Source organism: Rhinatrema bivittatum, chromosome 4 (genome assembly GCF_901001135.1).
Source record: "Rhinatrema bivittatum chromosome 4, aRhiBiv1.1, whole genome shotgun sequence".
NCBI lineage: Eukaryota > Metazoa > Chordata > Amphibia > Gymnophiona > Rhinatrematidae > Rhinatrema > Rhinatrema bivittatum.
The window spans coordinates 164,210,451-164,224,307 of NC_042618.1; the positions used below are offsets into that span (position 1 = coordinate 164,210,451).

General features: G+C 45.4%; 1 protein-coding gene across 2 annotated transcripts in view; it reads left to right on the forward strand.

The window, feature by feature from the left end:
• AFMID (arylformamidase) overlaps nt 1–13,857 on the forward strand; it is a 50,551-nt gene continuing 36,694 nt past the window's right edge. The window contains exons 1-2 of one of the 2 annotated variants that reach the window (XM_029599128.1): nt 1–179; nt 798–888. In XM_029599128.1, the coding sequence (XP_029454988.1) occupies nt 150–179; nt 798–888 (121 nt within the window). In that variant the 5' untranslated portion in view covers nt 1–149. The remainder of the gene's footprint in view (nt 180–797; nt 889–13,857) is intronic. The other variant, XM_029599127.1, reaches the window with a different exon arrangement.

Consider the following 13,857-nt stretch of genomic DNA (forward strand, 5'->3'; position numbering starts at 1 on the left):
CGGCAGATGGCAGGTTGAGGCAGCTGGGGGCGGCAGTGCATCGAGTAGGCGTCCTCCGGTCTCTTTTTCTTTCTCTTTCTAAGCACATGAAGAGAGGTCACTGCTAAGGAGGGAGAGAGCCATCAAGCAGCAGGCTGAGTGCTGGGATCATGGAGAGCTGGAGGGAGCTCCAGAAGGAGGTAAGTACCCAAAGGCCTCTGGTTTTACAGAGCTCCTCTTCCAAATTCTGCAGGGTTGTGAGATGGGGAGGCAGCAGTTAGAGATCAAAGGACAGGGCTTCAGCTAAGTTTATTTTGAAGTATCAGAGTTGTCAATTGACCCAGCCTTGTGCCTTTCCTGGATTTTGAATGTCTGTCCCCAATGTACTGGTATTTGTAATCCTGTTCCTTCCAACTGAAAACAGCACTCAAATAGCAAATGCTTGGGAGGAGGTGAGGTCAAATAGCCAGGACTGGTCCTAAGTCTCATTCCAGAGCCTGGGTCACTGGGAGGTCTGAAAATGTTGCTTTAAAATATGTGATGAGATCCAAAAACTAGAGTGTGAGATTATTTGGCTTCCCCCAAATTGCTTTTTCTTTATAAATTGGGGTTTTATTCTTATCAACCTGAATACATAGGATCTGAAGGAAGCAGTGGTGCCTGAAAGGTGCTGCAGTGCTTCTCTAGCAGAAGATAATCTTTCGAGCTTGCTCTGCTGTTTCACCTGATTGCCAGATGGATTTCTGTACCATTCTTTCTACCTCTTTTTTTTTTTATGGACTGAATTATTGATGGTTCTGGCAATGGTTGACTTGCAGGAATTGGAATATCAGTATTCCCCAAGCCGCTGGTCTCCTCGGATGGATAAGGACGCTGTTATTGAGGCTCACGTCAGGCTCACGTCAGAAGGTAAAGGTTGTTGCTCCTTTTTGATCACAGGGAGTCACAGCATGAGCAAACATTAGTTGGGTATTCAGGGAACAAATCAGGATGCACAAATAATTGCTACAGACAGAGCTACTTCTAAGACTATAGTTAGTAATACCACAGTGTCCCAGCTGTGGAAATACAAAATTCAGATAATTTTATTAGCATGACAATTTTACATGTGTTGCCACAGTAATATGCAGAATAATTAAAAGGACAGGAAAAGAATGGAAAAATTACAAAATGGTAATACCCCTGAAAATACCCTATTACAAAAAGTCAGATAATGTGGCTGAAAGGAGCTGATATTTATTACTGCTATTCTCCCTCTGCTGTGAGGCAGAAAGGGGGATTCTCTTGGTCTGTGCTGTTGTTAGATGTGGGGCTCCCTCAGCCGTGTTAGGCACAGGTGGCACTTTCAGTCTGTGCTAGTATTAGGAAGAGGGGCTCCGTCAGTCAGTGCTGGTGTCAGGTGAGGGTGCAGGTGTCAGTCAGGTGGATGTGCTGTCTCGCTTTGCTGGTGTCAGGTGAGGGACGGTCCATGCTGGTGCCAGGCAGGGATGGAGGGAGCGTTCTCAGCGTGTGTTGGTGTCAAATTGGGGAGGGAGGAGTGCAGGGTGAAACACTCCATGTATAAACTTGTTGCGGTCCCGGTCGTGACCGGGGCCTTACCTTCTCTTCTCCCCCGGTCCCGGCGGCGCAAACATCGACGGCGTCCCCACGGATTACACTGCGGGAACGCCCTTTCTCTAGGCGCTGAAATAGCCCGCTTCCCGCCGCGCGACGCTCCGCCCCTTCGGCTGACGTCAGACGCCGGGGGGGATTCAACCCCGGTGTCTGCACTTACTCAGGGCCTTGCAACCAGGTCCCTCCTTGGTCCCTAGTTGCTCCTGGCCCCGAGGTGTGCCTGCTACAGAGTCTGCCTTCCAGCTACAGAGTCTACCTGCCTGCTTCAGAGTCTCTCTGCTTGCCTGCTATGTTGCCCGCTTACTCCAGTGGCCGGGCTCCTCCCGGGGGGGCTCCGGTCTCTGCCACAGTCCCTGCCTGGCTCCAGTTCTGAGTTTTGTCTCAGTTCCTGCCTGGTTCCAGTTCCGAGTCTTGCCACAGTTCCTGCCTGGTTCCAGTTCCGAGTCTTGCCACAGTTCCTGCCTGGTTCCAGTTCCGAGTCTTGCCATAGTTCCTGCCTGGTTCCAGTTCTGAGTCTTGCCAGGTCCAGCCTGCTTCAGTTCCTGCCTGAGTCCGGCTCCCTGCCTGCCTGCTCCAGTTCCAGCTTCCGTGATCTCCTAAGTCCCAGCGGCTGGGCTCCTACGGGCTCCTCCCAGGGGAGTACAGGCTTCCAGGGTGAAGTTCACCTCCAGCTCCTGCCTGGTATCCGCCTCCCGACCTGTCACTCACCAGAGACTATAGTACACCTCTCCCCAGTCTCTCACAGGTCGGCCCAAGGGTCCACTAAACAGCTCATTAACAACATAAACTGACGATTGTAATCTTTACATTATGAAAGGAATAAAAGTAACATAAAGAAAAGAACAGTCTAGTTTTCAAAAGAGGTGGCTGAAAAAGTAAGAGCCAAAAGATTCATAGCATAAAGGAGAGGCAAAAAAATCCAACTACAAGAAAAAGAACAGTTGAAGAGGTGCAGTGACAAAAAAAAAAAACCAAAACATAAATGTAAACATAGCACATAAAGAGTAACCATGATGACACAATTATTTAATAAATTCTATATCTATATATATTGTAATGGGAAATATATCCCATTCTCTAAGCCAAACTGGAGGAAGGCTCCCTGGGCTGAAGGAAGGGCCTATGTTAGTGCCCAGGAAAGCAGCAGAGCAGAAAGTCAGGAGAACCTGGACTCAGGTGCTAACCTAATCAGAGAGGAGGAGCCACAAGAAAGAAAAGGCTTGGAAAAGCAGATGGTGGAAGGAGAAAAGAGGAGCCGAGCAAGGCTGCTCTACTTCGAAAGATAAAAGGCTTCTCTGGAGCCGTTGCTTTCTGAAGCAAGGGAGGAGCATAGAACTGTTGTGCAGGAACAGGCTGCAGTGAGCAAGCAAACTCAGATGAAGCTTACAACCTAATTTTGCTGTGAGTGGGTAGTGACAGTCCACCCCATCTCATAGCTGTGCTGGGGAAAAGGAGAGCTAAGCTTTATGAACTGCGACTGGAGCCTTATCTAGTGTTTGGGGCCCTGGAGAAATAAAATTCCCTTTTGAACTACAAGTGGAAGCTGCTGTACTTGGGGAAAGGAGAGCAAGGCCCTGGGAACTGAGGGCTGAACCTCGTGTGGGGTCTGAGACTTTAGAGAGAGATAACCTTTTTCTTTGAACTGTATGTAGGAGCAGTTGTCCTGGTGGATGTTTCGTGGGGTTCTGTGGTGCAAAAGAGTGGTAGGAGCAGTTAAGTGTCCTAGGATACTGCAGTGTGAATCTGCCCTTGGATGTCCCGCTGGGAACTGAACTAAAGTACAGAGAGAGACAGAGCCTTACAAATTGGTTTTAGCAGTGGGATTCCTTGAGATCACACAGAGAACTGAGAAGGAAGCAGCAAGGACCCCAAGGTCTGCGCAAGGCTTTTATTCATGAAATGTGGATGTAAGAGTACCTATGCCTTGAGGAGAATGATAGCTGGGGATCTTTCTAGCCAAGGGGGAACTGCTACCTAGAGGATGTCAGACGATCTTGACATTAATCTTTGGAGGAGCTCCAAGATGGGAATGGAGATTGAGAAGATTCTGACATGGTTGGTCGAGCCACTGCAATAACAACAAAAGAATACAAGCCAACTGGTGCAGGCCACCATCCAATGTCAGAGTGAGCAATATTAGCCCCTTCTAAGACTGTTGGATAAACAGGCCAGGGACACTCGAACTCTGATACAACAACAGCAGTGTCAGTCACTACAGGAGGAGGTGGGAGAAGAGCCAGTTACATCCAGAGACACTGAGGGGTAGAATGGATGGGCTTCCAAAGGGACTGACTTTGACTAAATTGGGACCTGAGGGCAATCCCGAGGCCTTTCTGTTAACATTCGAAAAGGTGACGGAGTTAGCTGGTTGGCTCCAGGAGTAGTGGACGGTTAGGGTAGCGCCCCTACTGACAGGCGAGGCTCAGGCAGCTTATAAAGCCCTAGACAAAGGCCAGGCTGCGGCCTATAATGAGATAAAAGCAGTCATTGTCGATCTCCTGGGGTTCATTCCAGAAGCTTATCGGAGGGAGTTTACGGGTTTGAGGATAGGAAAAGGAGAAAGACCCTGAATAATAGTACAGAAATTAAAGGATCTAGCAAACCGGTGGCTGCGCCTTGAGGTCCGAAGTACTGAAGAGGTGGTAGAATACCTAGTACTTGAGCAATACCTAAATATATTACCCTCCCCTATGAGGAATTGGGTGGGCTGGCAGAGACCCACTGACTTGGGAGAGGCCGTCCGATGTAACGAACCTTTCTTGGACTCTGAGGAGGGCACCAATCCTGAGAGGAAACTTAGTACAGAGGTTCGATTCCAGAGAGCCACAGAGGAGGGGACCAAGGCGCCAAGGTGGCACAGACTGAGGGGTTCCCTTGGAGAAAGAGGGTGGAGAAGCTCAGCCCAGCCCCAGAGTTGGGCAGAAAGGAGGATAGAAGCCCCACAGGTTTTAAAGTAACAGGAATTTCTCCAGGAGGAAGGGGAGCCCCCCGGTGTTTTACCTGCGGGGAGGGCATTATAAAAAGGAATGCCCCCAGAGATCACGTGATGTGGTGAGCTGGATCGGATGTGTTTGAGCTAGCTCTGGGCATCGCATCCTCTCCCCACCGCCATCCGATCGACTTGGCCACGTCAGAACCCCGTAAATCGCTTAGTTAAATTGCTTATGTTGATAACTAACATACGGGCCGATACAGTACAGTGCGTTCCGATGGAGCGCACTGTTAACCCTCTATTGGATGCACGTTTGACGCGCTAGCGTTACTCCTTATTCAGTAAGGTGCCGAAAACGCGCGTCCAACCCCCCGAACCTAATAGCGCCCGCAACATACAAATGAATACTGATGGCCCTATTAGGTATTCCTGCGCGATTCAGAAAACAAAACGTGCAGCCAAGCCGCACATTTTGCTTTCAGAAATTAGCGCCTATCCAAAGGTCGGCGCTAATTTCTTCAGGCACCGGGAAAGTGCACAGAAAAGCAGTAAAAACTGCTTTTCTGTGCACCCTCCGACTTAATATCATGGCGAAAGTTTCCAAAAGTAAAAAAAAAAATAAATTTGAAGTCGGCCCACGGCTGTCGGGTCGAAAACCGGATGCTCAATTTTGCCGGCGTCCGGTTTCCGAGCCCGTGGCTGTCAGCGGGCTCGAGAACCAACGCCGGCAAAATTGAGCATCGGCTGTCAAACCCGCTGACAGCCGCCGCTCCGGTCCAAAAGGAGGCGCTAGGGACACACTAGTGTCCCTAGCGCCCTCTTTTGCCTGTTTTTACCGCCGGGCCTAATTTGAATAGTGAATCGCGTGCACAGGAGAGCGGGCGTTCGCCCGCTCTCCCATGGACTTAACTGTATTGGCCCGTTTATGTAGAAATCGCCTTCTGTTATGTCGGCGAAAATAGCGAAAACGGACAAGGAAAAATCTCGGGGGCTAGACAGCAAAATGGCAGCGACAGCGGCTGAGGCCCACAGCGGAGAAAGTCCCAAATTGAGCTCACAGCTGCGCCCAACTACGGGATCACACTAGGATGGGAGAGGAAGGAAATAAAGCTAAAACTGGCGGTAATGGAAAAGCTCCCCACCCCGCTAATTTTAGGAAGGGACTGGGAGGGGTTGCAAGGCCAATTCTGAATCCAAGAAGCTTGGATTGCAAGAACCCAGTCTTGTGGCAACAGTAAGCCTGAGGAGACAGAAGAGTCCGATAACCTATGGTAGATTTTTTCTTTTTCAGACTTAAAAAGTATTAGGGAACCTAAAGGCCAGAAACAGGGAGGATCCCCAACTAGCGGCAGGAGATGAGAACAAAGTGGGCAGGCAGAGCACAAAAGATAGTGAGGGAATAGTAAGGTTGAGGCCTGAGATTCTAGAGAAACTACTTCACTTTAGGGATGAACAAGACGTTGATACTGTAGTTCAGGAGATGAGGAGAAATATGGAAGAGATAGGCTCTAATAAAGGGGACAAAAAAACATACCCATATTGTGAGATTATTGGGGGATTGGTGTGTCGGATCACTTCAGAGACTAGTCAAAGGGTGGGGAGGAAGCAGTTGTTAGTGCCAAACGTCTTTCAGGGGACAGTGCTGTCCCTTACCATGACCCTCCTATGCTAGGGCATTTTGGAAGCAAAACCACCCTGACTCGATTAACAGAGCACTTTAACTGGCCAGGGGTAGCCCAAGCTGTCAAGGACTGTTATGTCTCCTGCCCCATTTTCCAAAGAACCATTATCAATAAACCAAAATCAAATCCATTGGCCTTGCTCTCCTTTCCCTACTCACAGTCACGGAACCCTTAGAACAGGTGGTAGAGGACATTGTAGGCCCTATTGTTGCGTTCGTGCCTGTTCTCGCCCTCGCTCCACCTTCTCTACCTTTGTGGCGACTCCCTTCGGGTCTGACGGACAGATGCTGCTGCGGCTTCTCCTCGCCATGTCTTCCTGGAATCCCCGGGCTGGCCTGAAGCTGCAGATCCGCCATGTTCCTGATGACGTAAGGGTGTGAGCGCGTGCTCCAGAGATATACCGGCAAGGGCGTGAACTTCAGGGGCATTCCCCCGTAGTGACGTCATCCGCTTCCAACTTAAAAGGTCTTTGTTTGCTACTACGAATCGAGTTAGCAAGGGGAATTCTTTCTCTGCTGCTCTGCCTCCACAAACTTACCAAAGGGTACCCGCTCCTTGGGGGCCCCGCTCTCTTCTTGATTTCAGACTGCTAAGACGGGATCCGGTACTCGCTCCTCAAGGGCCTACGTCCCTGAATGCTCAGAAGACTCCTTACTGCCTGGAAGCGATCGCAGACGTGAACACTGTGAGTTCTATTACAGATAGGAATCGGTAATTGCACCACGAGGGTTTATGTTCCTAATCTCTGAAGACTCCCTTCTGTCTTGACGTTATCGCAGGTACGGAGATCGTGAGTTGTCATTGCAGATTGCAGATAGGAACCGGTACTCGCTCCACGAGGGCCCATGTTCCTAGAACCCTTCACAGACTCTCATATACACCAGCTCCCAATCTCTCACACACATTTATACTCCTTCACAATCTCCTCATATAGGCTCCCTCTCTCTGGCACCCACACTCTAGCAACCCCCACACTCTCTCACATCTCCCCTGCTCTCTCTCTCACACCCTCCCCCTGCTGTCTCTCTCTCCCTCGCTCTCTCTTACATCCCTCCCTCCACCTCCTCCTTCTAATCCTCCCTTTCCCTCTCTCACACCTCCTCCCTTCTCTCACACCTCCTCCTCTCTCTCACATCCCTCTCCCCTATCCCTCCTCACACACACACACACACACACACACACCTCTCTACACACATTCACTCTCACCGGGGCCTTCATCTTCGCCGCAAGTAGAGCGGGTCCCAAGGCACGCGGGGGCCTTCATCTTTGCTGCAAAAGGTGCGCCAGGGGTCTTCATCTTTGCCGCGAATGGTGCGCTCCTTTTGCGGCATGCCGGGGTCTCCTCTGATTTTTTTTGCGCAGAATTTGTTAATTCTACACAGGACTACTCACTGCAGCCTGTTCCTGCACTCCCCCCACAGTCCTATGTTCTCCCTTGTTTCAGAGAAAGCAACAGCTCCACAGAAGGCTTTTACTTTTGGAAGGGGAGCAGCCTCGCTTGGCTCCTCTCTCCTCCTTCCACTGTCTGCTTTTCTGAGCCTTTTCTTTCTTGTGGCTCTTCCTCCCTGATTAAGTTAGCACCTGAGACCAGGTTCTCCTGACTTTATGCTCTGGTCTTCCCTGAGCTCTCTGGGTGTTGTCATAGGCCCTTCCCCCATCCAGGTTATATCCGATTCTTTTAGAGCCTTCCTCCTGTCTAGCTTAGAGAATGGGACATACTTCCCATTACATACCTCCCCCCTTTTTTCCCAGGTGTTTGGTTCCTCCCTGTCCTCAATAGATGCAATCAATGTGTCAGGACAGAAAATATGTATTTTGATGATAGTGGTCGACCGCTTCTCTAACATGGCGCACTTTGTCTCCCTGCCCAGCCTTCCCTCCGCTCCTCAGCTGGCCCATTTCTTTGTCCAATCACATAAAAATAAGCTACTAAAGGTTACCCATATGATATACTCAAAAAAAGGGGGGAAAACCAAACAAATCCATTGAAAAACAAAAGGCTACTAATGTGAACAATAATTATTAAATGTTTCCAAATCTTATTTTAAATATTTTCTAAGGTGTCAGCAAGCCAGACAGCGTGTTCAACTTTCAATGAACCACCTTATTTCTTTTCATAATGTGCCAAATTGTGTACTGATATGTACTGAATAAAATGTCTCAAAATTCTTATAACAGGTCCCAATTCCTGATGGTTATGTATCTCAAACATCGCCTGACACAGCCGGTGTTTCGCTTGGTAAAAAGCTTTATCAGGGGTCCATTCTAGGGAACTGATTCCGTTTGTCTAATAGGACAAAATGGCCATATCAATGCTGCAATAAAAATTACTTGATTTTAACAAAAAATTCTTTATATTCAAGCAAAATCTTCATATTCATCTACACAGCCTTATATAAACCATACCTTTGACGGACCACACAGGTCTCAGCGTTCTTTTGTCCTTAGAAGAGGAGACCAGAAGGAGGAAGTCAGCAATTTAAATATCCAACATGATGACATCACTCTAAAGCAGCCAACCTGGAAGAAAACTGCAACTGCTGTTCTAATATATTGAAAAACAACTTGAAAGAACTCTTCTGAAGAAGAGTCCTATTCAAATGGCAGACCTGAAATAAGACTGCAACTGCTGTTCCAATACATTGAAAGACGACCTGAAAGAAGACTTATGAAGAAGATTCACATTCAAAATGCTGAGCCTTAGTCGACCTGAAAGAGAACTATGTTGCTGTGACTCAGTCAATCATATACCTAAAAAAGGTTAGAAAGATCAAGCATCACATCTTGCCTATTAAATAATAATTCACAAAAAAATACTGAAATCATGTTCTGTGTTTAATCCCAATGGTGAAATTGTTTGTAATTTGTGGATCCAACATTGTTCAGCTTGCAATAATTTCAAATTTGGATCGCCACCGCGTTTTGTAGGGATGATAAAGATTATGCTAAGGGTTCAGTGTACCTGTGGACAGAACGACAGGACACTAGAATATCTAAGAAACGGGAGACTTTTGATTCCAGTGGAGATGAGTCATCAGGGGACGATGACTCGTGTCTGTGAAGCCGTTGTTGTTCCTTCATTTCCTCCCTCTCAAGATTTTCATCAAAGAGGAGCCAGACGACCTACTCAACCTCAGTTTTTTTCCCATCGCACTCGACCACCGCAAGATCAGCTTGGTTATTTTCAACGGATCACTCGATCCACCAGTCAGAAGAATCCTTGATATGCAATCTATCTAAATATCAACTGGTGCATACCCATCACTTTTGGAGAAAGGCTTGTCATTTGTACCGACCCCGATGTTTGATTCGTTCACATGAGAAATTCATTTGTTTCGATTTATACAAACTCTTCGTTTGCGACATTACTTTGCCACACGAATGTCTTTTCAAGATGTTTCTATTCTATGCAATCCATCATCCTGGCTTCCTCCAGGAAATGAAGATCCGGCGATTAAAACTTTTCACCAATTAGTGTTGCAAGACTTGCATTTAGAGAACAACAATATAAAAAATGTGTTTCGTAATTTGGATCGGGCAGAGTTACAAGCCCTATATGAACTTCGACAAAATAAACAAATTGTGATCAAACCCGCTGATAAAGGTGGGAAGATTGTCATTGTTGACAGTTGTGACTATGTCCAAGAAATTCATCGACAAATAGACAATCAGTCTTTCTATCAGTTATTACCCGGTGACCCAAAATCAGATTTGACTTTACAGATCACAACGCTGGTCACTGAAGCCTTTGAAGCTGGTTTTTTGATTGAAAAAGAAATATTGTTTTTGATTAAATCTTATCCACGCGTTCCTGTTTTCTATATTCTACCTAAGATACGCAAAAGAATGATAAATCCTCCTGGAAGACTGATTGTTTCGAGCAGAGGTTCATTATTAGAGCCATTATCTTGCTTTGTTGGTTTTTTCCTGGCCCCTTTTGTTTCGCAAATGTCATCATATATTCATGATTATTTTTTTGGAACAACTTCAATTGGCTACTTCTGACCTTTTATTGGTCACTTTAGATGTGAAATCATTGTATACGAATATCCCTCATGATGAAGCTTTAACCATTGCGCAAAACTCTGATTTTTTGCATTCATTGCTGGAGCTAGCACGCACAAAAAACGTTTTTGCTTTCAATCAGGTGTTCTATCAACAAATCTGTGGGGTGGCGATGGGAGCCACTATAGCTCCAGATGTAGCCAATTTATACGTTGGCACTTTTGAAGAACGTTTTTTAAAAGATCATCCCTTTTCAACTAAACCATGCTGGTTTAGTACATGCTCTAGTATAATCAAGGCTTTTCGGCTCCCAGAGGACCACTACCCTGGAAAGGAAACACAGCCCCCCCCAAAAAAAAAAAATCTACTGGTTTTTTTTTTTTGTCTTTTGGAAAAGGGAGAGAAGAAAATAAATCCTAGCCTGTCTGGCTTTGACTCATTCTATGTCCCTCACTTTCCAAGTGGAGCTAGCCTCTTTGGTCCCCTGCTACAGCCAGGCCTCAGAGAAAAATAATGTTCTTTTTAGAATGGTTCTCGGGTCTGTGCTGAACCTTAGGGCAGAAACAGGCCCCTCCCCCCCCCCCCCCCCCCCCAACATTTTTTTTATTGTCTTTTTTTTCTAATGTGAGTTCTGTGTTCTGTGGAGGCACTTAGAACAGACATCCCTTTTCTGACACTATATGTGATAATGTGCGAGCAGTCTTTGGCTTTATAAGAGTGGCAAAGGACAGAAGAGTCTGAACTCCAGCCTTTTCTCCACAGAATTGGCTTTATTATTTACAGCCTAGCAGAAAACAGGTAGAAAGGACTGCTTATCTAAGCAGTTCTAAATCAAATATTACAGTAATAGCTGCCTTCTCCTCATCCCCAGGACCTCCTTCTTCCCTCCTGGGCCTGCCTCTTATTCCCCTGCTTAGGGAAATACCCTGGGATCAAAATTCCCTTTAGTGCTATGCCTGGTCCTGGTCTTTTAAGGGGGTCCTGATATCAGGGCCGGCGGAAGCACCAGGCGAGCTAGGCCTGGGCCTAGGGTGCCAGCCATTAGGGGGCGCCGCCGCTGCAGGCAAGCCAATCAGACAAGGTGAAGCGGCTGCTTTAGGCGGCAGAATTTTGAAGCAGCAAAAGGTGCCCCTTCAAAATTCTGCCCAGCCCCCACCTCACCCTGCCTTCCCGCCCCCCCCACCCCGTCGCACCACCCTCCCAATCCCCTAAGAGATCACTCTCGGGCCCCCCGCTGGACCACCAGGGATTTTCTTGAGTCTTGGGGGGGGGGATCGTGAGGGTGGAGGAATTGTTTTAATTAAATTGGGGGGGGGGCAGCACAGGGGGTGGGGAGCGTCGGCATGTGTCCCTGCCCCTGGAGGTAGGACTTGGGCCTGCGACTGGGGGCGGGGCGGGGGAATGTCAGCGCAACCAGGGGGAGAGGCGACACAAGGCCGAAGGTGCTTACGGCGTCTAATCCCCTTGCACCGGCCCTGCCTGATATACATTCCTTTACACTTGCTTAAAAGATCCTTCACTCTGCTGTTTCTCATTACTTCTCCTCCCCTATCTCTCCCTGCACCCTTCCTCATGAATTCTGCTTATCAGGCAAGTTACTCTTATCTGTGCCTTTCTCTTCCATTGCCAACTCCCAATAACACACTTTCCACCTTGCTTCCATATGCTTAGAATAGACATCCTGAGTCTGTGTGTCATGCTTCCTCTGTGGCCTTTTTCAAGTGCTGCCTAAAAACCCATTCTTTGAGGCTGCTTTTAAATTTTAACCCCTGGTTCTCCTGTTACATACCCTTGCTGGTATTATTCATTTTCCAGCTTTATCTTTTTTATTCCAAATTTAGTAATCACCTACTGCCAAAGCGCTAGGCATTTTACAATGAAACATTCATAAAACCAATAAAATGCATGAGGTGGTTTACAATAAAACCTACTTAAAACCAACAGTTAAAACAGATGTGATTTTCATTGGAAGAGAGGTATAAATATATATATATATATATATATATATATATAGTTGCAATATTTATAATATTTATTTATTTATTTATTCCATTTTATATTCCTCAAAATCCAAGGCAGATTACATCTTTTACATTGATACATTTCATATACATAAAACATCAAATACAACTGTACAAAATAAAATAAACCAATATAAAATTAAAAAACAAACATATAAAAATATTGCAATTTAAAATTCTTACTAGACTTCCACATGCTCTTTGTATACTTGTCTAAAAAAGAAAGCTTTTACTTGTTTCCAAAATTTTAAATAATCTGTTTCCTGGCACACTTTCACAGGCAATGAATTCCATAACTCAGGAACCGCCAAAGAAAAAGATCTGTTCACTGTTGATTTTAATCGATAAGATGCAATAGGAGGAAGAGCCATTAAATTTTATCCAACAGAACGTAAAGTACGTGCTGGATTGTGCCACTGCAGCCTATCTCATAAATAATAATTCTCCTAATCTATGGTTTTATGCGCCACAGTCAAAGCTTTAAAACAAACACGTTCCTTTACTGGTAACCAATGTAATTTCATATGATAAATATAGAGCCCCACGGTAAGCTAAATATCATCCTTATAGCAGCATTTTCTACTAATTCTAAAATTTTTATAAGTTTTTTAGGTAATCCTAAATAAAGCAGATTACAGTAATCCAATTGATTTAAAACCACTGCTTGCACCATCAATCTTGAAATTTTTTCTATTGTTTCTATATCTTTGTACATTTGATCAATGTTTTATTAAAGATTAAATAATTTAAAAACAAAAAAACATAAAACAATACAAAACAAGGTAAAACAATGAAAATCAGAGAGAACATTCTCAATCAATTACAGGAGAACAGATCAGCCTACAATTACAAGAATCAGACATCAAGTACAAGAGAACAAGTCAATCAGTTAAAAGCCTGATTAAACAAAAATGTTTTCAAAGATGCATTGAAAGTTTTAGAACATTCCATCAGTCACATCTCTACCATAATAAATGAAGCTTCCCAATTCTCTTATTTGTCTTGTGAGTCTGTTTTGAATACACTGTAGGCTCTACGAGAAGGGACCATCTCTTATGTGTATTTGTACAGTGCTGTGTATATCTAGTAGCTTTACAGAAATTATAAGTAGTAGTAGAAATAGTATCTTGAAGCCAGCAGGTTATAGAAGAGTTTTACCATGTCAAACCAATCTAAGCAATTTCTTTTACTGGGTGATCAAAGATCATTCTAGATCAAGAGCAAGTGTTGGATGTGGCTTACTTAGATTTCAGTAAAACATTTCAACATTGGCCTGCAGAAAAGGCACATATTTATTTATTTATTTATTTAAGTTTTTTTATATACCAACATTCAAGACAATAGTCCCATCATGCTGGTTCACATGAAACAGGAGTGCAAAATAAACTTAAACTTGAACAATAGTGCGGAAAAGCAGTTACATGTAACAAGGAAAAATAGAACTTGGAGTGAGAAGGAAAAAGGAAAGGAAAACCAGCTAATTACATATAATTACATTGTAAGAGGTAGCTAATAGTGATATTGATGGTGATGTGTGTTGATTGTTAGGAGTTAAATAATATTGGAGTTAGGAAAAGCCTGCATGAACAGCCAGGTCTTGAGTCTTTTCTTGAAGGTTGAGAGG